This window comes from Mus caroli, unplaced genomic scaffold, assembly GCF_978045245.1.
Source record: "Mus caroli unplaced genomic scaffold, Mus_caroli_1 scaffold_16, whole genome shotgun sequence".
NCBI classification, from domain to species: Eukaryota; Metazoa; Chordata; class Mammalia; order Rodentia; family Muridae; genus Mus; species Mus caroli.
In genome coordinates, this window is record NW_028227271.1 from 56,545,173 (window position 1) to 56,571,576 (window position 26,404).

Below are 26,404 nucleotides of genomic sequence, written 5' to 3' on the forward strand. Positions count from 1 at the left end.
ATGCCTTAAGTTGAGAAAAGTTGTTTGGCTCAAACCTACTAAATGTCGTATACTACGAGTTGGTAGATTTTAACTATCATATCATTTTTTAAAATACAGTATTTAAGTATTTACAGTACTTTTTAAAAATACAGATACTAAATTTCTTGAATGAGAGGAATGTAAGATATTGGGAGAATAGATTCATTCAAAACCTTTAAGAGCAAATAATTTTAAAAAATTAACATTAATAGTTAAATCTACATAAAAATATCAGTGTAGCACATTTATCATAAACACACCTATCTACATGATATCTTTGAGTTACCTTGCATTTTACAGTCTTTCATATGCTAATATCTTGTAAAATCTATTATAAATTCTCACAGGTAGGTGTGTCCTCTCCAGAGCAATAGTTCTGTCTTACCCCTAGTCATTTGAGAAACAATAAAACTGGGATCTGGGTAAAACAAAGAGCATTTACACTCCATAAACAAGATTATTTGGCAACAGTAATGCCTTCTGTTAAACTGTGCTTCAATATTCTGTTTTACCTACAGCTGAATGTGGTGCATCTGCAACAAATAACGAGGGAATTCTCCTCTCTCCAAATTACCCATTGAACTATGAAAACAACCACGAATGCATTTACAGCCTTCAGGTCCAAGCAGGAAAAGGCATCAATATTTCAGCCAGAACGTTTCATTTAGCTCAAGGGGATGTTCTTAAGGTAAGTGGACCACAGTGATATAGTTTGATCATTAATTACACTTTCCTAAATAGGTTTACATTAAATTGTACATGTAATAAAATGTAGGTTCATTTACTCTTTCAAACATAACATTCCCAGTGATCTTTCATTTGAAATACTATTTTGTTTCTAATGCTTTTTTATAATTAAAAAAAATCACAGATTTTATATTTAAGTATTTGTTTGACAATAACTAAGATAATGAAACTTTTATGCAAAATACCTCATTGAATAAAAATTTGGTATTTTAAAACTAATATATGACTGGCCATTTTATTAAGACAAATTATAAATTATAATGATAACTTGTTTTATAACATAAGCTTTGGTATTGTTAATAAATGATGGTTTGTGTTCTAACTCAGATATCTACTATGCAAAACTATTCTTTATTACTATAAGAGAACTTTTAAAATTATGATACAAGCCACAGTTACACAAAAGTTACACAACTATTTAAATCTAGCAAATCAGTGTCTATAAACTTAGAAAAAATACTTTTTATGTTTAGTGATAAATTGACTACATAAAATATTAATACAATGAAACATCCTTTAAAAGAATATATATGGTAAATGTCTTTCAAGTAAATACTTAAATAGCTACTGATTTGTTTCTACAGTACAAATGTTTTCATAAATATAGTTTATAACAAAATATAACCAGATTAAAAATAGCTATTTCTGTTAGATTATTTTGAAATATTTTAAAGAACTGTTCCTAGTTTTTTAGTCCTCAACATTTTCTTAAGTAAGAAAAAATTAACAATTTTTCTATTTTTACAAATTTTGAAAAAAAAAGTTATATTCCATGTCGATAGCATTGGAAGGTTTTTGTTAAAGCTGTGACTATTATCTGAATGCTTTCACATAAAATTGAGGTAGTGATTTATTTTAAGCCAGTGGAAAAATACATTAAAGCATAAGAGAGATATGTAAACCGAGCCCCTAAGCTATATAACTCATAATCATCACTAATATTGTAATTCTAAGGTAAATGTCAAGAAATCCTCCCTGGCACCTACCAATCTTGTTTACCTGTTTCTTAAATAATTCCCTCATGTCCTTTTATGGAACTTCAGTGTATCCATCTCTTGTGCATACCAGATGAAACTTCTTATTCGGACAAAATGTATTGTATGTAATAATGATGCCTTTTAAAAGCAGAATATTCAATTGATGGCTTCTGGTGGAGATGCTGGTGCAGCGTGACTCAGTTTTCAATACATTGGGCATGCCACCAGGAGTTTGACCACATTCCAGTGTTACTATGGGCAATGCAAATTATTCTTTTTTTGTTTTATTCTCTTTCTCAATCTAGGGGCTTATGGGGTGATGGTTGAGGGAAAGGAGGTCACAAGAGTCAGGGGCTAGACTAGGAGGACTGAGAATAAGTGTGTTCGGGGTTCACTATGCAAAATTCCAAAATAATCAATGAAAATAATATGGAAAAAATGAAAATATTTCTGACGTATATGATTTTCAAATCAAGAGATCAGTATTGAATGAATACATGAGAGGATGGTTGGGGTGAAGAGAGATGGAGGATACAGAAAGCTTCAGGCTCCATCGTGATGTAGCTACTAAGCTCACATTTAACGTTGAGGTCTGGGCAGCAGTGCAGTTGCATCACTAATATTCCTACTTTTCCAAATGTACATCTAATTTATATCTACAAGTTCTTGGCAATATATTATTTTCTAGTATCTACTTAATGAATATTTTTTGTCTGTTCAGTATATGACAATGAGTTATACCAGATGTCATATGAATGACTCATGACCAGTTGTTTCATTAGTCATTTATAAATGTTACTTTCCTACCTATATTATGGAACATGCCAATGTTTTAAGCTGCCCTCCTGGAAATTCCAGGAAAATATCTTTTTTTTTTTTAATTTTTTGTTGTTGTTGTTGTTTTTTCGAGACAGGGTTTCTCTGTGTAGCCCTGGCTGTCCTGGCTGTCCTGCAACTCACTCTGGAGACCAGGCTGGCCTCGAACTCTGAAATCTGCCTGCCTCTGCCTCTGCCTCTGCCTCCCAAGTGCTGGAATTAAAGGCAAGCGCCACCATTGTCCTGCCCCAGGAAAATATCTTATCTCTTTTCTAATTATTAGAATATTATCATCACACAACTCAGTTGGTTTAAATGGAAAGTTCTGTCTTAGAAACCTAAATGAAAAACTAACTTCTTTGTTCTCCCCTTAATTAATTGCTTTGGATCTGACTGGAATACACTCAGCTATTTGTTCTCAGTAGTCATAGGCTATGGCAGGACTACTGATAGCTTCTTTCCTTGCCTTCACTGGCCTAACAGATAATGTATTACCATTAACTTTCATATGAAGTGTTTAGTATACTAAGGTTTAAGCAACTAAAACTGAATATGCATCATCTGAGGGCAGAATAACAACTGGAAATACTATTTCTCTCTTTACATTTGTTTCTATTTTCACAGGATCTTTAATAAGTTTGTTTAAAGTGTCTAGCAGAGATTGTGAGGAAATCTTTTATTCTATTTTATTTTTTATTTATCATAGCCTAAATGGTAATATATATCTCATTTCTTACACAAAATGTAAACTAAGCTAATGATTGGGACTTCCTTAAAAATGTAGTAAAAAGATTAGCAGGAATGGCTCCATGCTTGCCAATCACAAACAACTGAAATGCCTGATAAATTTCTTGCTCTCTTTTATTTTATTTCTTTTAAATAGGGGCTTTCTGTATCTCTGGCTGCCCTGGAAATTAAAATGTAGACCCAGTTTGCCTCAAACTCACAAAAATCTACCTGTCTTTAGGCTGATATTAACAGTCTGTGCCACTATGCTCAGCTGTCTTTTACTTTGTGTGTGTTTGTGTGTGTGTGGTATATATTTTATACATATGTGTGTGTGTATTGACCCACAAAGATGGATATGTGTATAGATGACAAAGGTGAATGAATGCCTATGTCTTCATCAATAACTTAGATATCCTTTACTTTTACAAATATAGTGTTTTTATTATTTTTTGAGAATATCACACAAAGTATTTTGATCACATACTTCCTTTCAATTTTGTACCAATCCATTCCGTTTCTCCCATACCCTACAAAACTGCTTTCCTCTTCTTTTTCTATTTTTTAAAATAATTCACTGATTTTCCTTTATGTAGATTATGTATTCATTGGTTGGGAATATATTTAACCTACTAATAGTCATACCCTTAAAGAAAACTGAAGGAAAAAAAAAAGAAAAAAGAAAAGAAAACTGAATCCTCCTAGTTCAGATACCATCAACTGCCAGGAGTTTCTAAGCTAAAGCCTTGTAAACCACTCTAATCTGCATTTCTGAATGTTAGGTCTTGTACAGCTGCTGTCATTTCACGAGTGCACTGGTTCTGTCATGCCCTGAAGCCATTGTTTCAGTCAGGTGCTCTGTGACCTCTGGGTCTTATAATCATACTGCCCACTCTACCACTATCAGTCCTGAATCTTAGGGAGGGGTTGCAAGACACATGCCACACTTGTTTTTGAATACTCCACACACACTCTTCAATGGTATTCACAATATCAACTTAAAAAACAGTTTGATTCTATGTCAATCTAACAAAATAAAAGTGCTTTCACCCATAGATCTAAGAACTACAACATATGGGTTCTAGGGCATATTTGCAGTAACAGCATGCATTTGTTCCTGTAGAGTAAATCTCAAATCCAATATGAAAGCAGTTGGATACTCCCAAGATAGGCTTACTTTTGAAACTGTGAAACTATCTTGCATCAGCAACTATTCCTCAGAGAATTCACAGGTGAATAAGACTGTAAATGACTTCTATAGTAAATGTTTCTATGTAAATGTTTTCTATAGTGGTCTACAGACAATCTCTTTAGTAGTAGGATAACTAACTAGTCAGTAGGGAGAAAAGATGTTGGTCAGTATCAGTTTAATTTACAAATGTTTTGTAAGACAGTGGTACATACTAAGGGACACCCCCGAGGGAGACACCAAGATGCAGATCAATGCAAAAGGAAAATGTTTATTTTCTGGCATCAGGATCAACCTTCAATTAGTCCCTCAAGGCAAGTGACTAGAAGGTGACAACCCCCCTCCCTCCACCCTCCCCACTGCCAATGGCTATTATAAGCAGTTTTCATACTTTTTAGGGGCACAGGTTACATCAGCAAGGTTACCGTTCAAACTTATTGGCTAAGCATATTGACCTTCAAATCTACTGGCTAGCAAGCATGACACCCATTTGAACTCTATGTAGGACTTTCCAGAAGGTCAGGTGACTATCAGTCAGTATATTCTGCGGTTTTTCTGAGAATTTTTTACTCAAGAATATTCCTGTGGGTTGAGAATGGAACTTGGCCTAGCCTTGACCCCAGACAGGAGGGGGAAGCTGTAAGAAGGGTGTGGGACTAGAAAAGCCCTTAGGATCCCTCATTTCCACCTTTTTCTTGTATAAGCTCCAATCCTGGAGCTACGCTCAAGGGTATTGGGTAACTAACTCATGTTCTTCAGGTCCTGCTCTCAGGGTCTCATATTGTTAGCACAGGACCATCAGTTGTACTGCTCCTTTTCTCTCCTTTATGAAAGCTATATGCTTGTTCAATATGTAGGGTCCAAAGGTCAACAATAGCAAAACAAACAAACAAACAAAAAAACAAAAAAACAATTAAGGGTCTTAACAAGGTGGATATGAGGATGATTAACCAACGGGAGACATCAAAAAGAGAGTGATACCAACCTTTGGAATTTTCTCATTCTCTTTGATGTCACCCTAAACGTTCTCACACTTTGGCTAGGAACACTCTAATCACCCTGAAGTGATTTACATAGAAACAGCATTCCTCCTGTAATGCTGCACATAGCCTTCCCAGTTGTAAAAATACCAAATCTAGCTCCTACTATTCTGTAACACAACCTCTGCCAGGGAATCAACATTAGTTTCTAAATGGGAGATGGATTTCTCTAGACATTGAATATCTTCATTAATATATGCTTTGAGGCTTTTAAAATTCATCTCTTGTAGGATTAATGCCACAATCCCAGTTGTGGGGGCAGGTTTAATTTTTTGAAAGAGATGAGGGGTCTGGAGGCTCCTTATTTTTGCCTAGAATGGCCTTGAACTCTTGAGCTCAAGTGATCTACTTGCCTTAGACCCCTGAATGGCTGGGACTACAAGGATGTCCCATAGCTGTAGCTGGCATCTGGTTTTGTAAATAAAATATTGTTAGAAGAAAGCCATATTCACTCATTTACATATTATCTGCTTCTTTTGCTACAAGAACAAGAGTGAGCAAGAGGTACTAAGGACACTAAGGGCTCAAAAGGCCTTAAATATTTATCTAACCCTTTCCAGGAAAGTTTGTTAAACTTTTAAAAACAACAAGAACTACTTTAAAAACTTATAATTGGGTGTAACTTGGACACAATCCCCAAATTTGAAAGCTGGTTGTATAACATTTTACTGGCCATAAGTGCCCCTTTGGTTCATCACACATAATTGCCAATTTTGCAGGCTATTCACTAATAATCTTTTACTATATGTTCATTCAAAAGGACTCAAAATGCCTTGGTAATGCCAACACACTAGACCTAATGAATACCATAGTCACTCTCATTTCATGTTGGTTGGAAGATAAAGTAACCCATAACAAGTTATACAATATAAGGATCCATTGAAACTTTACCCTGTTCTATCATCAGAACTGTTAAATTGTAAATCCTTCATTGTGCTCTAGTTTTCTTACTGGAGCATAATTCTTTATATCATTGAGCTAAATAACTGAATTTAAACAGAATTGCATCCCTATTCAGTTTTATACTATCTTTGGGAAAACATTAGACTTTGGATAGATAACCATTGGAAAATTATTCTTCCATTTATATTTATACTTTGACAACTAATTCACCATATTTGTAGAATGTGTTTACATTTTCAAATCCCTTAGTAAAGAAAATGACCATAGTTTCAGCCAAACAAGACACTTGGAGGTTCCAAAGGTGATTTAAGGGTACACGCCTGATCTTCTGCCTTTTACCCTTTTACATTTACTTTTGATTCTTTGATTCATATGAACCCTAACTTCCTATATTCTTAAAAATATGGGCCGAAGAGATCACTTTGCAGTCAAGTGTATTTGTTGTCTTTTTTCAGAAGACACAGCATCCACATTGTGGCTCACCACAACCTTTGATTCCTGTTTAAAAGTTACAGACACCCTCTTCTGACCTCTATGGACATCAAGCATACAATGGTGCACATGAAAGCACATAAAATTTAAAGAAAATATATAAATTTATAATTCTTAAAAATGAAAGCAGAGCTCTTCTAATACTAAAGGCATCTGGTAACTCACAGAAAGAGCTTTGAGGGATATTGAGCAGGCTGTCATAATGAAGCTTGACCTGACTCATGAAGGGGTTCTGCATACATCGACTGATTTCAGGCACTGACTAGATTGAGTATTGAAACAAAATGAGATCAAGGTCTAGTTATTTCTTGTATAATACAACAAATGAACTGGATTTGTTTTATAAAGCAAATGAAAGTCTGGACAATGAATTCCATAAACTTAAATTTATTAGATAGTATTCTTGAAACAATGTATGAGAAATTATACTAGTTTTTATGAATAGGCTATATTAAACAAAATACACACTTGAAGATCTTATTGTATTTAAAATAGGAACACAGGGTAACAGTCTGAAAGGAATGTTCTATCTGGTTCTTTCTCATCAGATGTAATTTAATCATCTCTTTTAAAAACATGTATTTCCGTTTGAGTAAAGGGCACAATCATTTTGGTTAGCTTTCTTAGTTGTATGCATGCCTCCATGCTTAGTTTAACATCAGTTTGTCTTTGGTAGCTCAGCTTTGCCTTCTTCTTGTCCTTATTCTTTCATAGAAATATAGGCTAAAATATTTAAACACTTTTATTTGCAAGATCAACATGATTACCTGATTACTATAATGTTCTTTAATAAACAAATTTTTCTAATCCAAGAATCCCCTTTCAAGTTGATTTAGTGGATATATGAATACTAGTAAAATTTCATACCTGGAATATCATGCTTAACGCCATGATATTTTAACCCCATTTTTTTCCCTACTTTTTGATTCTATATTCCTAAGTAAAGAGTAGCTTGTGAGGTTTTGTTACTGTTCAATACAGTCAACTGAAACTAATATAATCTTACTCCAAAATCCCTTTCTTTCCCTTATTTATTAAATATTATATTGTAAAATATGTTTTGAAAAAACATCTTAAAATTTATTTTCTGAAAGGAAGCTATATTTCTTGATTGAAATTAAGAAAAAAATTATATTATAAATATAATATGTTATATAAATATATAACATAGAATAAATATTCAGCCAATGTTGGGCTAATTGTTAATAAAATAATGATGTGTCTGGAGCCATCTAGAAATTGCGAAGACTAGCAGGTGATCTTCCTGGAGGTAGCCCAGTGTTTTTACATGGCTTTGATATGTGAACTTACAGAGGCAAGTTCCCAAGAGGCCTAATCTCAGTATTGCTTCATGCACCAAATATACCTCTCCTATCACTATAATAGCCTATGGATTTCTGGGCATTAGCAGGACTTATTACAGATCAATATAAAGATTAACTTTTATGAATTAATGCTGTTTAGGTGAATTAATGATTTTATAGTATTCATGCTTTGATTCAAATAAAAGTTTTAAGAGATGGTTTTAGTGGTTTTGCTAGAAAGATGTAAAGAGTTAGAATCAAAATAGAATGTACCTACTCCTCATCAATAGGAAGTAAAGACTTAAGGAATAAGGAATACAAGGAGCTTCCACAATTGCACTAAAAAGAGAAAGAGTCTAGAGACCAAGTTGTGATCAAGGAAAAACATTCATTATATATCAGATCCAAGGTTGAAGCTACAGGTTTGTACTATGCTAAAATTAAGGCCATGTAAAAATTGTTGATTTGACCTCATTATGAGCTCACAGAATGAAGCACTGCTTTGAACTTGTTGTTGATATCCTTCTGTAAACTTCTGTTTTATGTTAATATTTTACATATGAAGTAATTCTTTATTACACAGAAAACTTGTCTAAAAGCTATAAAAAGCTGAAAGCAATAAAGAAAGGTAGTGTAGCTATTTCTGCTTGACCTGGTGCATATGTTATCTGTGTGAGTGAGTTCTCATTGTTCTTTTCTCTTTAAAAAAGAGTTAAGAACCTCTTCCCTTGGCCAACAAGAAACTCTTGATTGACTCACCAGAGAAAGGAGCACTAGCAACAACTCCTTTACTTAATCCCTGCTGGTAAACAGGATATGTTATTCTCCAGAAATCAGCACTTATTTAAACACAAACAATAAGAAAGATACAGAGTATAAAACCAGCACTTTTTTTAAAGCATTGCATATTAAGTTCCCAGTGCTTATTTAACCACAGAATACTAAGAAAGAGTTAAGTTTCCAGTGCTTATTAAAGCATAAAATAATAAAAAAGACTTCAGTTTCCAGTCCTTATCTTAGCACGAATAGTAAGAAAGAGTTAAATTCCAAACTTTGTCTCTGTAACTCCTTTCATGGGTATTTTGTTCCCTATTCTAAGGAGGAATGAAGTATTCCCCCATGGGTCTTCCCTCTTCCTGAATTTCCTGTGTTTTGGAAATTGTATCTTGGGTGTTCTATGTTTCTGGGCTAATATCCACTTATCAGTGAGTGCATATCTAATGACTTCTTTTGTGATTGGGTTGCCTCACTAAGCAGGGCGGAGGGAGGGTATAGGGAACTTTCAGGATAGCATTTGAAATGTATATAAAGTAAATATCTAATAAAAAAGAAAGAAAGAAAATAAGAAAGAGTTAAAATTCCAGTGCTTAATAAAGCACAGAGAGTTAAAGAGAAGACAAACTGCATTTAACAAAGCACAAATCATATGATTATAAGGCCAGGGGTCATTCAGTTTTTAGTCTTTGTCCAACTCTGGGTTTTACCTCAGCCCAGTCCCAATAAGGCCAGGACAAGCTGGGACATCTAGTCAGCCAGGCTTTGAACTCTGCAATCATCAAGGTTGGGCTTAAATTTCTGATCCTCTTACCCCATCACACAAGTGTAAGTGTTTATCTTTTTTAATAATTTATTTGACAGTTTTGACTCTTGAGAGTTTTTATATGTTATGAGAGAGTTAATTTAAAACTAAGAAACAAATATTTATATTCTATAGTAATACCTTATATATCAACTAAATTAGATTTTGTGAGAAGTAGTGATATTAAAGGAAAATATCTGTGACTACCTTGACAGCATTTCCACTAAAAAGATTTTCAGAGCCTCTGAGGAACATGACCTGATTGAGAATTTATGGCTGTAAACATAGTATATATAACTATATAGCACATGGCATAATTAAAGTAATATATTCAGAAGGAGACTAGGAAAATATTGATCATTGAAAACTCACAGACTTATATTTTAGGGTAAGCATCATGTTTTTAGGAATCAGTTACTGTTGGTTACTATTGTCCATAAAAAACTGAACGTTGATTTCTATAAAAATCAATCAATGAAACATAACACATTTCAGACTAAATAGCAACTTTGTCTGGGTTGTTATTGTTTTGCTTATGACAGATAAACCCTTGCTGATAAGTAACAGGGAAAGGTATTTGTAAGACTTGAGTTCTCTGGCAGTCCAAGTTATGTCCCAATAATTTCAGGAGATCTCTCTACAAAGCCTTCTGTATAATTCTATTACCTAAAACACAATGTGTTCTCTGTACTGACAGACATTCTTTGTAATACATAGAGACAACTGTTCCTTATTCATAGGTATTCATCAACACTGCTGGCTTTAATTTCAGATGGCTTCTTCCTCATTTTCTCTCTCTTACTTCCATGTTGCCTTCTATGAATTTTTAAAATGTAAATAAGCTCTAAGAGCCTACAGAGTTTATAGAAGGCTACAGAGTGCAAGAGCCACAAGTGCAGAGAGCAGAAATGTCCTTCCTACAACAGAGTTCAGGACTTCTGTGTAGAGATAGATTAGATTAATGTGGATAAAACATAATTTGTTACATATCCTGAAGATTCTAAAAGGCTGCATTTGTATATAATAGAAATTAAAATATGCCTCATTTTAAAAATAGCATTTAAGCCCAGGTTTTCAGCAAAGAAATTTAATATCTAAATCTGAGTGGGTTATGCATGTTTATTCTAGCACACAGGAGGCTAGGGGAGGCAGATATCTGTGATTTTGAAGCCAACTTGGTCTCCACAGTGAGCTGTCAGTTGGCGGCATATAGTGAGATTCTGTATCAAAACAAAAACAAAAACAAAAACAAACCCAAAAACAAACAAGAAAAACCAAAAACAAAATTTAAAAAAACTAAAACCTTCAAAAGCTAGAAATACATAAATTCATTCTTCAGTAAATTCATTAACTGAATAACAACCAAACTTTAGTTAACACATGCAACGTGTTTACAGTTGAATGAATACTTTAAACAGAAACTTTTTTTTTTTTTTTTTTTTTTTTGGTTTTTTGAGACAGGGTTTCTCTGTATAGCCCTGGCTGTCCTGGAACTCACTCTGTAGACCAGGCTGGCCTTGAACTCAGAAATCTACCTGCCTCTGCCTCCTAAGTGCTGGGATTAAAGGCGTGCACCAACACGCCCCACAAACAGAAACCTTAAATTTGAAGAAATTTCCCAATTTTTGAAGAATCTTCACAGAATAATTGGTGAGCCTTCTCTGTCAGAAAAAACCAACAATTTTAAAATTTATAATATCAATAAAGTAAATGAAAACCCTGTAGTCAGTAGATACAACTACATCTGTTCGTAGCAAAATTGCATTTGAAGATGAAAGGAAAGAATCATCCTCAACTTCTATATGAGAACAGAATAATTTAATTTAGGACAGTTATGAAAAATTAGACAATTTAAGTTGAGGGGAAAAAATAGACACTTAAAATTTAAGAAATGCAAATCTCCAGAGATTGCTAAGATTTGGAGAAAATCTTAAATCTGCAGATAAGCAAGTATTATAAGCAAGGGCACAGTAAAACTACCAAACTAGACCACTCTATGGGCAGAAAGATTTACTGGAGACCAGACTGTGAAGGCTCTCTCTTGAGGGGCCTCAGATAGAAATGCAAGCTTATTTTATATTGCACTAGGGTGGGGACTTTAAGCCTATACAGGCTGTTCTTATTTTCAGAGAACTAAATGTTCTCACCCAAATTGTTTGACTTCTTGGGCAAATAAAAGGAAGTTTCTGGTAAACAGAAACTGCCTTAGATATGCTTTTCAGTTATATTGAAACATGCCTTTAAGCTTGTTTATCCAAAAACATTCCTCCTGTTTACAGAACAGAAACAGGGCAATGTACCAGCCCCTTGTATTTATGGTGGACCTCATAGATCATTTATGCTATTTTTCACTAAGTCAGAAATATAAGGAAAATCTCACAATATCTTTGAAAATTGCCATAACCTTTATATCAAAACTTGTAAACAATCATTATAAAATTAAAACTCTATTCAAGTATTTAAATTATATGATACATTCTGCAACGCTATCTTAGTAAGTTTGTTATTGCTATGATAATACATTATAACTGAGTCAAATTATAGAAGAGTTTATTTGGTACACAGCTTCAAAGGGAGAGTCTGTGACCATTATGATAGGGAACATGGCAGTGGGGTGGCAGCCATAGCTTGAAGCAGAAACTGAAAGCTTTCATCTCCAGACAAACTGTGAAGCAGACAGATTAGATAGGGGAACTGTGAACTGTGTGAATCATTTGAAAACTCAAAATACACCTCCAATGACACACCTCCTCCTAAAAGGCCACATTTCCTCATTTTTACCAACAATTTCACCCACAGGGGAACAAGCTACTGTCGGCCTTTCTCATTGAAACTACCATATTATGCCATTTTTTAAAACTTCAATATAGCACAAGGAAATATATCATATACATAAACATATCTAATAAGCTCATATTTCATAATATTGGCATTAAGGGAAAAACAAATAGGAATGCAATACAGTAAATTTTCTAAAACAGGAATGATAGAACAAAGGATGTAAAGTTTATCTATTTTGTCACACAATTTATCTCCTTTATCTAATATTTATAATTAGTATGCTTTTAAATTCTTATTTTATTTCTATTCATTATCACACACGCACACACACACATATATATATATGCACATGCATATGTATATATAGATATGGTTCCAAATATATAAAATAAATACCTAATTTCAGTAATTTGTTTGTTTGGTTTGTTTTCTGAGATAAAGTTTCTCTGTGTAACCCTGGCTGTCCTTGAACTGGCTGTGTAGAACAAAGTGGCCTAGAACTCAGAGATCTGCCTGCCTATGGCTGCAAGTGCTAGGATAAAAAGGTGCTCAAGACTGCTACATTTCAGTAATTTAACATTTTTAAAATATAAGAAATAGATGAAAGGATGGACCATCTAGAGACTGCCATATCCGGGGATCCATCCCATAATCAGCTTCCAAACGCTGACACCATTGCATACACTAGCAATATTTTGCTGAAAGAACCCAGATAGAGCTGTCTCTTGTGAGGCTATGCCGGGGCCTAGCAAACACTGAAGTGGATGCTCACAGTCAGCTATTGGATGGATCACAGGGCCCCCAATGGAGGAGCTAGAGAAAGTACCCAAGGAGCTAAAGGGATCTGCAATCCTATAGGTGGAACAACAATATGAACTAACCATTACCCCCCCTGAGCTCCTGTCTCTAGCTGCATATGAATCAGGAGATGGCCTAGTTGGCCATCAGTGGAAAGAGAGGCCCATTGGTCGTGCAAACTTTATATACCTCAGTACAGGAGAAAGCCAGGGCCAAGAAGTGGGAGTGAGTGGGTGAGGGAGTGGGTGGGGGAGTGGGTGAGGAAGTGGGTGGGGGACTTTTGGGATAGCATTGGAAATGTAAATGAAATAAATACCCAATAAAAAAAAAGAACATTAAAAAAAAGAAATAAAAGAAGTCAACAAAAAGGGTTAAATTATGAGAACTATGCTGAGGGTAATTGTAATTTTACTGGATTTGTCCTGAGATTTGATTAACTGAGAAAATAACGAAACAAGCAAGCAAAATTCCTACCAACCAACTTTGTAAACTAGCTTTAACAGATATTTTAATTTTTTAATTTTGTATCATAAAAATATTGTTTCCTTAGAAACCATGTTACATAGTAGTTTATGTGTATCTTTAGAGACTAAAAAATAAGTCTACTAATTATTTGAACTTAAGAATTATTCTTTCATTTCTGTGGAGTCTTCCTTTCTGGTTCGTGAAACTCACTTATTTCATTGTTCTTCAGTAATACATCCTTGAAATCATTGAAGACAGTTTCTGCTTTTGTAGATATTCCTACATACATACATACATATCCTTTATGACTGGCTGTTTGGCCTCACATGTATTAATTATAAATATATTTTTCAGATTTATGATGGAAAAGATAAAACAACGCACCTACTGGGTGCTTTTACGGGTGCGTCTATGCGAGGACTGACACTAAGCAGCACGTCAAATCAGCTCTGGCTAGAGTTTAACTCTGACTCTGAAGGGACAGATGAAGGCTTTCAACTTGTCTACACCAGTAAGTACTTTTAAAAATAAAACTTGTTAACAAGTACATATATTCCTAATTACTGTTTCAAGAGTTCACAATTTTTGTAGTTTGGTATTTCTATACATAGCTAAACAGTTTTCTTATGTATAAAAAACTTCATTTCAATTTCCATTGATGTCTACATCATCTATAGCTATATCATGTATAGATACATAGTTTCTTTTTCAGCTGTGCTGTCTTCACTTAGTTTTTTTTTTACTTTTTTTTTTATTACGTATTTTCCTCAATTACATTTCCAATGCTTTCCCAAAAGTCCCCCATACCCTCCCCCCCACTTACCTACCCACCCATTCCCATTTTTGGCCCTGGCATTCCCCTGTACTGGGGCATATAAAGTTTGTGTGTCCAATGGGCCTCTCTTTCCAGTGATGGCCGACTAGGCCATCTTTTGATACATATGCAGCTATAGTCACTTAGATTTTGATGTTTATTCTTTCATCCTCCACACCCCAACACCACCCAAACTCATTTTAGGATGTGATCTAAACTTCCTGAGCATCAGTTAACTATTGAACTTCAGGATACATTTTAGATATTTTCCTAATGACCCTTACCCTATCTTTCTCAGCCTGAGATACCGAATACTTCAATGCCTTTAAAAATATATATATAACTATTGTAAGACTTATCAAATTGCTTTGATTTTAAACTTCATTGCAAATAAATTATGCAGACAAATCCAGGAGACCATTTCTCTTCAACATGTCACTGTATGTATTAGTTGAAAATTACTTCACTTTGTTTCTACATGGAAAATTAAGGTGTAAGCTGAATACTGACTTAAAAGGCATTTTGATACCTGGATAAGTTTCAACCAGGGAAAATATTAAATGTAAAAGAAAATAGTCTTGAGAAGTGGGGCAGGGGAGATGGATCAGCAGTTAAGAGGATGTGGGTTGGCTTCCCAACACTCATTCTGGTTAGCAACCATCTGTAACTAGTGTCCCGGGGGATCTAATGCCTGCTTCTGAAGTCAGAGGCACTACAACACAGCATCATGTGCAGGTAACAGACCTATACAGATAAAATGAAAGTAAACAAATCCCTTAAAATGTTTAGACACATTAAGCAATATGTGAATTAAATATGGTATGCTTAAGGAGTTAAATATCTAAGAAAAGTAGTAGACCATGCTTGGATACTTGAATCTTTACTTCTAGTCATGTCGAAATAAAGCCTCATACATATAAATAAATAAATAAATAAATAAATAAATAAATAAATAAATAAGTCTGTGAACATTGTACATCTTATTATACAAATACGCTTTAAAATTATTTATTTATTTATTTTTACAACCAGATTTTGTTCCCCTCCTGGTCTAACCTCCCACTGTTACACATTCCATACCTCCTCTCTGTCCCTGTCTACACGAGGATGTCCCTACCCCCAAACCCCCACCCCACCAGACCTCTAAACTCCCTGGGGACTCCTAGGTGCATCATCCCTGAATGAACCTAGACCAGGCAGTCCTCTGCTGTATATATGTTGGGGGTCTCATACCAGCTGGTGTATGCTGTCTGGTTGGTGGTCCAGTATCTGAGAGATCTCGGGGGTCTAGGTTAATTGAGACTGCTGGTCCTCCTACAGGGTCACCTTCCTCCTCAGCTTTTTCCAGCTTTTCCCTAATTCAACCGCAGGGGTCACCAGCTTCTGACTATCGGTTAGGTGCAAATATCTGCATCTGACTCTTTCAGTTGCTTGTTGGGTCTTTCGGAGGGCAGTCACAATAAGTCTCTATTTGTGAGCAAACCATAGCCTCAGTAATTCTGTGAGGCCTTGAGGCCTCCCATTGAGTTTGATCCCAATTAGGGCCTGTTGCCAGACCTTGTTTTCCTCAGCCTCTTCTCCATTTCTGTCCCTGTAGTTCTTTCAGACAGGAACAATTATAGGTCAAAATTTTGACTGTGAGATGGCAACCCCCTCCCTCACTTGATGTCCTGTCTTCCTGCTGGAGGTGGGCTCTAAAAGTTCCCTCTCCCTACTATAGGGCATTCATATAAGGCCCCTCCCTTTGAGTCCTGAAGGTCTCTTACCTCCCAGGTCTAGTGCATTCTGGAGTATCACTCCAACCTCCTATCTCCCAAGGTTGCCTGGTTCCATTCTTTCTGCTGGCCCTCAAGGGCTTCAGTCTTTTTCCCTCACACAATATCATATCTGGCTCCCCTCTTCCCCTGCACCCTGTCCATTTTTCCTCCCAGACCCCTTCCTCCTTTCGCTCTTGTGATTGCTTTCTGATCCCTCCCAAGTAGAGGTGTCTTCACTTGGATCGTTCAGCTTGTTGAACTTTTTGAGTTCTGTGGACTGTATCTTGGATATTCTGTACTTTTGGTTAATATCCACTTATTAGTGAATACATACCATGCATGTCCTTTTGGGTCTGAGTGACTTCACTCAGGATGATATTTTCTAGTTCTGTCCATTTGTCTGTAAAACTTAAGATGTTCTCATTTTTAATAGCGGAGTAGAATTAGCCAATAAAAATTCAGAATACTTACAATACAGTCCACCAAGTATTTAAAAAAAATAAATTCAGAGATATCAAGTTAGTATTTCTATGATTATTGAAATCACAGAGTTCAGAGGCTCCAAAGGACCTCGAATGAAAGGTTTTGTTTTGTTTTGTTTTGTTTTGTCATATTCGTAATGGCTGCTAAGTATTCTTCATCTTTAGAAATCCAAAGCTTCTTCTAAACTAAGATTGGGAAGGGAGGAGGCAAACTTTAAGGCATTTTAGGCAAAGCAGTTTAGTTTTTAACATATCTCTGAGGAGAAATCTAGAAAGACAGATGAATTTCCTATAATATATGCAGATATGGTTCAGGAGAAGTAACATTTCCTTTAAAAATTTAAAGATCAGATTAGAAATTAAGCTCATGGATTTCTTCTCATGAAAACATCATGATTTTGTGCTTGACAGCTTGAGTTCATCTTTGTTTTACAAACTATTTTCAGAAATTAACTTTGTTAGAGTGTCATTTGTGTCTTATGAATTCTCCAATACTGAAAGAATGCTTCAGTACAAACCCTTTTAACTCTTTCAATATAGTTATTTTTATTCAGTAAAAGAAAACCGAATGTTTTTTGATAATTACTTATGTCATTTTGGTGGGCTAATCTTGTCAAAGCTGACTTGATAAATAGCCAGTATTTATATCCATAGATGATACTACTGGGTTAAATAATCTTTTACCACTTCCTCTCTTCGCTTTATTTATTAAAAATCCTAATATGGAAATATTCATAATTTCAAGAGAAAACGTCAAGTATATTTGGACTCACTTACCTCTAGTTTGTTGCTTGCAATGATTTAATAATACTCAGAGAACAAAGCCTTTCCCAGTGACAGGTTCTCATTATAGTAAGGCAAGAGGTAATTTTTAATGCTTTCTCTTGTGTACTAGCTTTATGAATGTACTACCAATTATTCTATTGAGGTTCTGTAATTTAGTTACTAACATGTTATTGGCTATGCTAACCATGAAAAATAATGAGATGGCCCATCAACTTTAACTTTATTCTTAGTGCATAATTTACTTAATGCAAATGTGAGTAGAAAATAAGTAAATTACATGGAAGAGCGAGGATGTTTCATATGGTTACATATCCTCAAAAACACTGACCAGACACATTATGCATTTCCTTCACTCTTCAAATATTAAAATTAAGCAGGCAATGAAAGAAGTACTTACTATTGGTGCAATATATAATATAAAGACCACTAAGAGAAATATCAAAGAAATATCTCTTATGTTTGTAGTTTGCATAAAACACATTGAATATAGTTTCTTTTGTTAGAATAAAAAGTCATTATCATCTTCATGATTACATATCATCAAAACTTTGTATTCTCTCATTTGAATATCTAGTAATCTGTATATTGTTTGAATTTGATTTCTTACATGTATCAGACCTACCAGTGAGTTTTAAAATTTTAAATAGTTTAAAAGAGTATTCAACCAAAGAATAGCTGTGTTTGTAGGACATAAAAAAAGAAAATTAAGAGAAGGTATTCTGGCAGAAATCTGTCAAGTCAATTATACCTTCACATCTTCCAAGCACTTTTTAGTAATTCAAAGTGAAATCTGGAAACCACATTCACTAGATTGTATTGCTGGCAAAGACCTGTCTTTGAGTTCTGCCAGTTAGAGGCAGACCTTCGATAACTGAGTTAATGGAATCAATGAAGTTATTATTACAAGGGAAGCTGTAAGCCAAAATGTGAAGCTGGCAGGTGACTGTCTATTTCAGATGGTCTGAACTTCCAATTTGCTGAAAGGGGGGAGGGGATGATTTTCCACCTTATACTTACTTCACACTTATAAACTCTTCAAAATCATCTAACTGACTGAATATCAGTTACTAACTTACAACCACTAAATCACTTTAATTTTCTTTACTAGGTATTATATGCAGTTCAAAACCAGCAACAGCCACAAACTTTTGTAGAGGCAAAAAAAATGATAAATTAAAAGGAGATATATTAAAAGAAGATATTTTTATGTAAAAACAAACAAAAATTGAACTCAATAAAAAAGTATATTTTCCAGCTATCAATTTAAAAAGGGCAAACAAAATATATGGGGCAAAGGCATACATTAGAGAAAGCATACATTAGAGAAAAATAAAATTAAGAAATTAAACCAAATATATATGCTAGGCCTTATTCCAAAGATTGATTAAAATTGTAAAAGGTGCAAGGTAGTAAATGTTAATGATAATTTTCAGATAGTGAAATTCAAGGATGCTAGGAACTACCAACCAAAAGATCAAGTAGGAAAGGGACGCGGCTATATACAGTAAAGTTACTAGAAGTTTTAAGAATATACCAAGTACATAGTTTAATGAAATAGCTTAAATTCTGGTGGTTTAACAAAATTAACTGTCAGTTAATGCTGAATAGTCGTGCGTGAGAATGGGGCACATCCTCATATTCTGTGAAGTAGTGTCTTCAGCAGGACCTTCTACTCTCCTGCCTGGCAGTTGAGATTTAGAAAATTCGGTCAGTGATTAGTTTTTATGTGGGAGGTTTCTAGCTAGAATTTAAACCTTCATCAAAAAATAAAAATAAAAATAAACTAACCTAAAAGTAATGAAAAATGAAAAATGAAGGGATAAAGTATGATAATCATTTCTTTAGTTGTTGTTTAAAAACTTGGCTTCAAGAGATTTGAAATTGTAAGAGAAAACCTATGTAGGATGTCATGCTAAATTTGTAGTCATAGTCCATGACATATATAGTTTAATTACGGATGAATATATATGATTTGTATAAGATTATTTACTGTTAAAATGGAATTTAATATTATTCTTCAAAATTCTCTGTTTATTTTCTTTCTACTCTTTATTATATCTATATTATATTATTTATAATTAAAATCATCACAACTTGTGTGTATGTATTTGAAATATGTCCTTTTGATTAATTGGGATAATAATGTCACAATCTTCTTATATAGATATAAACTATAAGTCCATTAGTAGCTCAGTAATATAGTGACGGTTTGGCACACATGCACACATATAGTAATAATAATAATAATAATGTTAATAGGACATTGATATGAAGGCAGACCAAAAGGAAATTAAGCATAAAAGTTAAAATATGATAGTGTTGATAAAATTTGTTAGGGAGTATTTATTCAATTTCACAGATTTTAAGTAATACCTTAAAATAAATCAGAAATAAGCAAGTCTCTTATATGATAAACTCTCAGCTTAACATACAGAAACTCTGAAGCATATAGACAATGTCCATTTTGAGTTCATCTTATGCTCTATAAATTTTTATTTCATTACACTATTAAATTCTACTAGTTACAGTGAATATTGGTCATATACTTGAGGCTTCATTCAAGTCTTTATTTAATTGTCAGTATCAACTGTTTGAGCTTTCAGTGAAAAGACAGTTTTGAATATTTATGAAAGAGCAACAATGAGTCTACAAAATTGAGCTAAATTATGTTGTACTCTGTAGCTTACCCAGAATTGCCTGTGTGCGTTTTCCTCCATAAAGAAATGCTTTATAAAGTATCTTCATTTGCATGAACATCTTCATTTTGTGTCATCACCAGAAATTCCCAATCATATTCACAAAATGTTCACATTAAGGAAAAATGAGTTTGACAATAAATCTTGAAAACAAAGCTTGATTACATTTTGAATTGAAAAGAAATATATGATAAAACTCAAAAGGGACTGGGTATCAAATCCCAGACAGAAAACTCTCATCTAGTCTGAAGAATACAAATATTTCATTTTTGATAAGAGATATCTTAAATATGCCATTAAATATGCAGATCAGATCAAAGTAGGATGTCCATGAAAATTAGTTTTTACTACTGCAGTGTCTTCGGTTTGCAATATTTATTTGCTTGACTACTTGTTGTGGATTTCATTACATCTGCCATGATGGGAGTCAGTGACAGCTGCCCTCTTTAATGATTGTCCTTGAAGATGCTTAAAATTTCAAACAACTAGGACTATCACAAATTAATCCGGCCGGAGGACAGAGACCTGCCCTGCAGAGAGTGCCATCTTGGCTCCGGGACTCCGCCGAACTTAGTCTACAGGTTAGAGTGAGGACCACAGAGGCAGACAGCTTCTGGGACAGGCGGGAGCCACAGAGCCGCTGAGGCAGCACCCTTTTGGGGCCGCAGACTTCCGGCACCCTCCCAGCCGGAGGACAGAGACCTGCCCTGCAGAGAGTGCCATCTTGGCTCCGGGACTCCGCCGAACTTAGTCTACAGGTTAGAGTGAGGACCACAGAGGCAGACAGCTTCTGGGACAGGCGGGAGCCACAGAGCCGCTGAGGCAGCACCCTTTTGGGGCCGCAGACATCCGGCACCCTCCCAGTCGGAGGACAGTGACCTGCCCTGCAGGGAACGCCATCTTGGCTCCGGGACTCCGCCGAGCTTAGTCTCTACAGGTCAGAGTGGGGACCACGCGGGCAGACGGCTTCTGGGACAGGCAGGAGCCACAGAGCTGCTGAGGCAGCACCCTTTAGGGGCCGCAGACTTCCGGCACCCTCCCAGCCGGAGGACAGAGACCTGCCCTGCAGAGAGTGCCATCTTGGCTCCGGGACTCCGCCGAACTTAGTCTACAGGTTAGAGTGAGGACCACAGAGGCAGACAGCTTCTGGGACAGGCGGGAGCCACAGAGCCGCTGAGGCAGCACCCTTTTGGGGCCGCAGACATCCGGCACCCTCCCAGTCGGAGGACAGTGACCTGCCCTGCAGGGAACGCCATCTTGGCTCCGGGACTCCGCCGAGCTTAGTCTCTACAGGTCAGAGTGGGGACCACGGGGGCAGACGGCTTCTGGGACAGGCAGGAGCCACAGAGCTGCTGAGGCAGCACCCTTTAGGGGCCGCAGACTTCCGGCACCCTCCCAGCCGGAGGACAGAGACCTGCCCTGCAGAGAGTGCCATCTTGGCTCCGGGACTCCGCCGAGCTTAGTCTCTACAGGTCAGAGTGGGGACCACGGGGGCAGACGGCTTCTGGGACAGGCAGGAGCCACAGAGCCGCTGAGGCAGCACCCTTTTGGGGCCGCAGACTTCCGGCACCCTCCCAGCCGGAGGACAGAGACCTGCCCTGCAGAGAGTGCCATCTTGGCTCCGGGACTCCGCCGAACTTAGTCTACAGGTTAGAGTGAGGACCACAGAGGCAGACAGCTTCTGGGACAGGCGGGAGCCACAGAACCGCTGAGGCAGCACCCTTTTGGGGCCGCAGACATCCGACACCCTCCCAGCCGGAGGACAGTGACCTGCCCTGCAGGGAGCGCCATCTTGGCTCCGGGACTCCACCGAACTTTGTACAGGTCTGCTGACAGAGGATACTCAGAATCCCCAGAAGAACAACCTCTGAACAGAGACAACTATAACAACTCCAGAGATTACCAGATGGCGAGAGGTAAAGGTAAGAATCTTACTAACAGAAACCAAGACCACTCACCATCATCAGGACCCAGCACTCCCACTTCGCCCAGTCCAGGGCACCCCAACACACCTGAAAAACTAGACCTGGATTTAAAAGCATATCTCATGATGATGGTAGAGGACATCAAGAAGGACTTTAAAGAACTACAGGAGAACATGGCTAAAGAGTTACAAGTCCTTAAAGAAAAACAGGAAAACGCAACCAAACTGGTAGAAGTCCTTAAAGAGAAACAGGAAAACACATCCAATCAGATGATGGAAATGAACAAAACCATACTAGACCTAAAAAGGGAAGTAGATACAATAAAGAAAACCCAAAATGAGGCAACACTGGAGATAGAAACCCTAGGAAAGAAATCTGGAACCATAGATGCAAGCATCAGCAACAGAATACAAGAGATGGAAGAGAGAATCTCAGGTGCAGAAGATTCCATAGAGAACATGGGCACAACAATCAAGGAAAATGGAAAATGCAAAAAGATCCTAACGCAAAACATCCAGGAAATACAGGACACAATGAGAAGACCAAACCTACGGATAATAGGAGTGGATGAGAATGAAGATTTTCAACTCAAAGGACCAGCAAACATCTTTAACAAAATTATAGAAGAAAACTTCCCAAATCTAAAGAAAGAGATGCCCATGAACATACAAGAAGCCTACAGAACTCCAAATAGGCTGGACCAGAAAAGAAATACCTCCCGACACATAATAATCAGAACAACAAATGCACTAAATAAAGATAGAATACTAAAAGCAGTAAGAGAAAAAGGCCAAGTAACATATAAAGGCAAGCCTATCAGAATTACACCAGATTTTTCACCAGAGACTATGAAAGCTAGAAGATCCTGGACAGATGTTATACAGACACTAAAAGAACACAAATTCCAGCCCAAGCTACTATACCCAGCCAAACTCTCAATTAACATAGATGGAGAAACCAAAGTATTCCACGACAAAGCCAAATTCACACATTATCTCTCCACGAATCCAGCCCTTCAAAGGATAATAACAGAAAAAAACCAATACAAGGACAGGAACCACGCCCTAGAAACAACAAGAAGGTAATCCCTCAACAAACCTAAAAGAAGACAGCCACAAGAACAGAATGCCAACTTTAACAACAAAAATAACAGGAAACAACAATTACTTTTCCTTAATATCTCTTAATATCAATGGACTCAACTCCCCGATAAAAAGACATAGACTAACAAACTGGCTACACAAACAAGACCCAACATTTTGCTGCTTACAAGAAACTCATCTCAGAGATAAAGATAGACACTACCTCAGAATGAAAGGCTGGAAAACAATTTTCCAAGCAAATGGTCTGAAGAAACAAGCTGGAGTAGCCATTCTAATATCAGATAAGATTGACTTCCAACCCAAAGTCATCAAAAAAGACAGGGAGGGGCACTTCATACTCATCAAAGGTAAAATCCTCCAAGAGGAACTATCAATCCTGAATATCTATGCTCCAAATACAAAGGCAGCCTCATTCATTAAAGAAACTTTAGTAAATCTCAAAGCACACATTGCACCTCATACAATAATAGTGGGAGACTTCAACACACCACTTTCATCAATGGACAGATCATGGAAACAGAAACTAAACAGGGACACAGTGAAACTAACAGAAGTTATGGATCAAATGGATCTGGCAGATATCTACAGAACATTTTACCCTAAAACAAAAGGATACACCTTCTTCTCAGCACCTCATGGTACCTTCTCCAAAATTGACCACGTAATTGGGCACAAAACAGGACTCAACAGATACAAAAACATTGAAATTGTCCCATGCATCCTATCAGATCACCATGGACTAAGGCTGATCTTCAATAACAAAATAAATAATAGAAAGCCAACCTTCACGTGGAAACTGAACAACACTCTTCTCAATGATACCTTGGTCAAGGAAGGAATAAAGAAAGAAATTAAGGACTTTTTAGAGTTCAATGAAAATGAAGCCACAACATACCCAAACTTATGGGACGCAATGAAAGCATTTCTAAGAGGAAAACTCATAGCTCTGAGTGCCTCCAAAAGGAAACTAGAAAGAGCACACATAGCAGCTTGACAACACACCTAAAAGCACTAGAACAAAAGGAAGCAAATTCACCCAAGAGGAGTAGACGGCAGGAAATAATCAAACTCAGGGGTGAAATCAACCAAGTGGAAACAAGAAAAACTATTCAAAGAATCAACCAATCAAGGAGCTGGTTCTTTGAGAAAATCAACAAGATAGATAAACCCTTAGCCAGACTCACTAGAGGGCACAGGGAAAGCATCCTAATTAACAAAATCAGAAATGAAAAAGGAGACATAACAACAGATCCTGAAGACATCCAAAACACCATCAGATCCTTCTACCAAAGGCTATACTCAACAAAACTGGAGAACCTGGATGAAATGGAGAAGTTCCTAGACAGATACCAGGTACCAAAGTTGAATCAAGATCAGGTTAATGATCTAAACAGCCCTATATCCCCCAAAGAAATAGAAGCAGTCATTAATAGTCTCCCAACCAAAAAAAGCCCAGGACCAGATGGGTTTAGTGCAGAGTTCTATCAGACCTTCAAAGAAGATCTAATCCCAGTACTTCACAAACTATTCCACAAAATAGAAACAGAAGGTACTCTACCCAACTCATTCTATGAAGCCACAATTACTCTGATACCTAAACCACAAAAAGACCCAACAAAGATAGGAAACTTCAGACCAATATCCCTTATGAATATTGATGCAAAAATCCTCAATAAAATTCTTGCTAACCGAATCCAAGAACACATCAAAACAATCATCCATCCTGACCAAGTAGGTTTCATCCCAGGGATGCAGGGATGGTTCAATATACGGAAATCCATCAACGTAATCCAGTATATAAACAAACTCAAAGACAAAAACCACATGGTCATCTCCTTAGATGCGGAAAAAGCATTTGACAAGATCCAACACCCATTCATGATAAAAGTCTTGGAAAGATCAGGAATTCAAGGCCCATACCTAAACATGATAAAAGCAATCTACAGCAAACCAGTAGCCAACATCAAAGTAAATGGTCAGAAGCTTGAAGCAATCCCTCTAAAATCAGGGACTAGACAAGGCTGTCCACTTTCTCCATACCTATTCAACATTGTACTTGAAGTCCTAGCCAGAGCAATTCGACAACAAAAGGAGATCAAAGGGATACAAATTGGAAAAGATGAAGTCAAAATATCACTTTTTGCAGATGATATGATAGTATATATAAGTGACCCTAAAAATTCCACCAGAGAACTCCTAAGCCTGATAAACAGCTTCGGTGAAGTAGCTGGATATAAAATTAACTCAAACAAATCAATGGCCTTTCTCTACACAAAGAATAAACAGGCTGAGAAAGAAATTAGGGAAACAACACCCTTCTCAATAGTCACAAATAATATAAAATATCTTGGCGTGACTCTAACTAAGGAAGTGAAAGATCTGTATAATAAAAACTTCAAGTCTCTGAAGAAAGAAATTATAGAAGATCTCAGAAGATGGAAAGATCTCCCATGCTCATGGATTGGCAGGATCAACATTGTAAAAATGGCTATCTTGCCAAAAGCAATCTACAGATTCAATGCAATCCCCATCAAAATTCCAACTCAATTCTTCAACGAATTAGAAAGTGCAATCTGCAAATTCATCTGGAATAACAAAAAACCTAGGATAGCAAAAACTCTTCTCAAGGATAAAAGAACCTCTGGTGGAATCACCATGCCGGACCTAAAGCTGTACTACAGAGCAATTGTGATAAAAACTGCATGGTACTGGTATAGTGACAGACAAATAGACCAATGGAATAGAATTGAAGACCCAGAAATGAACCCACACACCTACGGTCACTTGATCTTCGACAAGGGAGCTAAAAACATCCAGTGGAAGAAAGACAGCATTTTCAACAAATGGTGCTGGCACAACTGGTTGTTAACATGTAGAAGAATGCGAATCGATCCATTCCTATCTCCTTGTACTAAGGTCAAGTCTAAGTGGATCAAGGAACTTCACATAAAACCAGAGACACTGAAACTTATAGAGGAGAAAGTGGGGAAAAGCCTTGAAGAT

General features: G+C 36.4%; 1 protein-coding gene across 3 annotated transcripts in view; it reads left to right on the forward strand.

The window, feature by feature from the left end:
- Csmd3 (CUB and Sushi multiple domains 3) overlaps positions 1-26,404 on the forward strand; it is a 1,262,970-nt gene that overhangs the window by 897,909 nt on the left and 338,657 nt on the right. For all 3 annotated transcript variants that reach the window (XM_029469819.2, XM_021183659.3, XM_029469820.2), the window contains 2 exons: positions 540-709; positions 14,193-14,349. In XM_029469819.2, the coding sequence (XP_029325679.1) occupies positions 540-709; positions 14,193-14,349 (327 nt within the window). The remainder of the gene's footprint in view (positions 1-539; positions 710-14,192; positions 14,350-26,404) is intronic.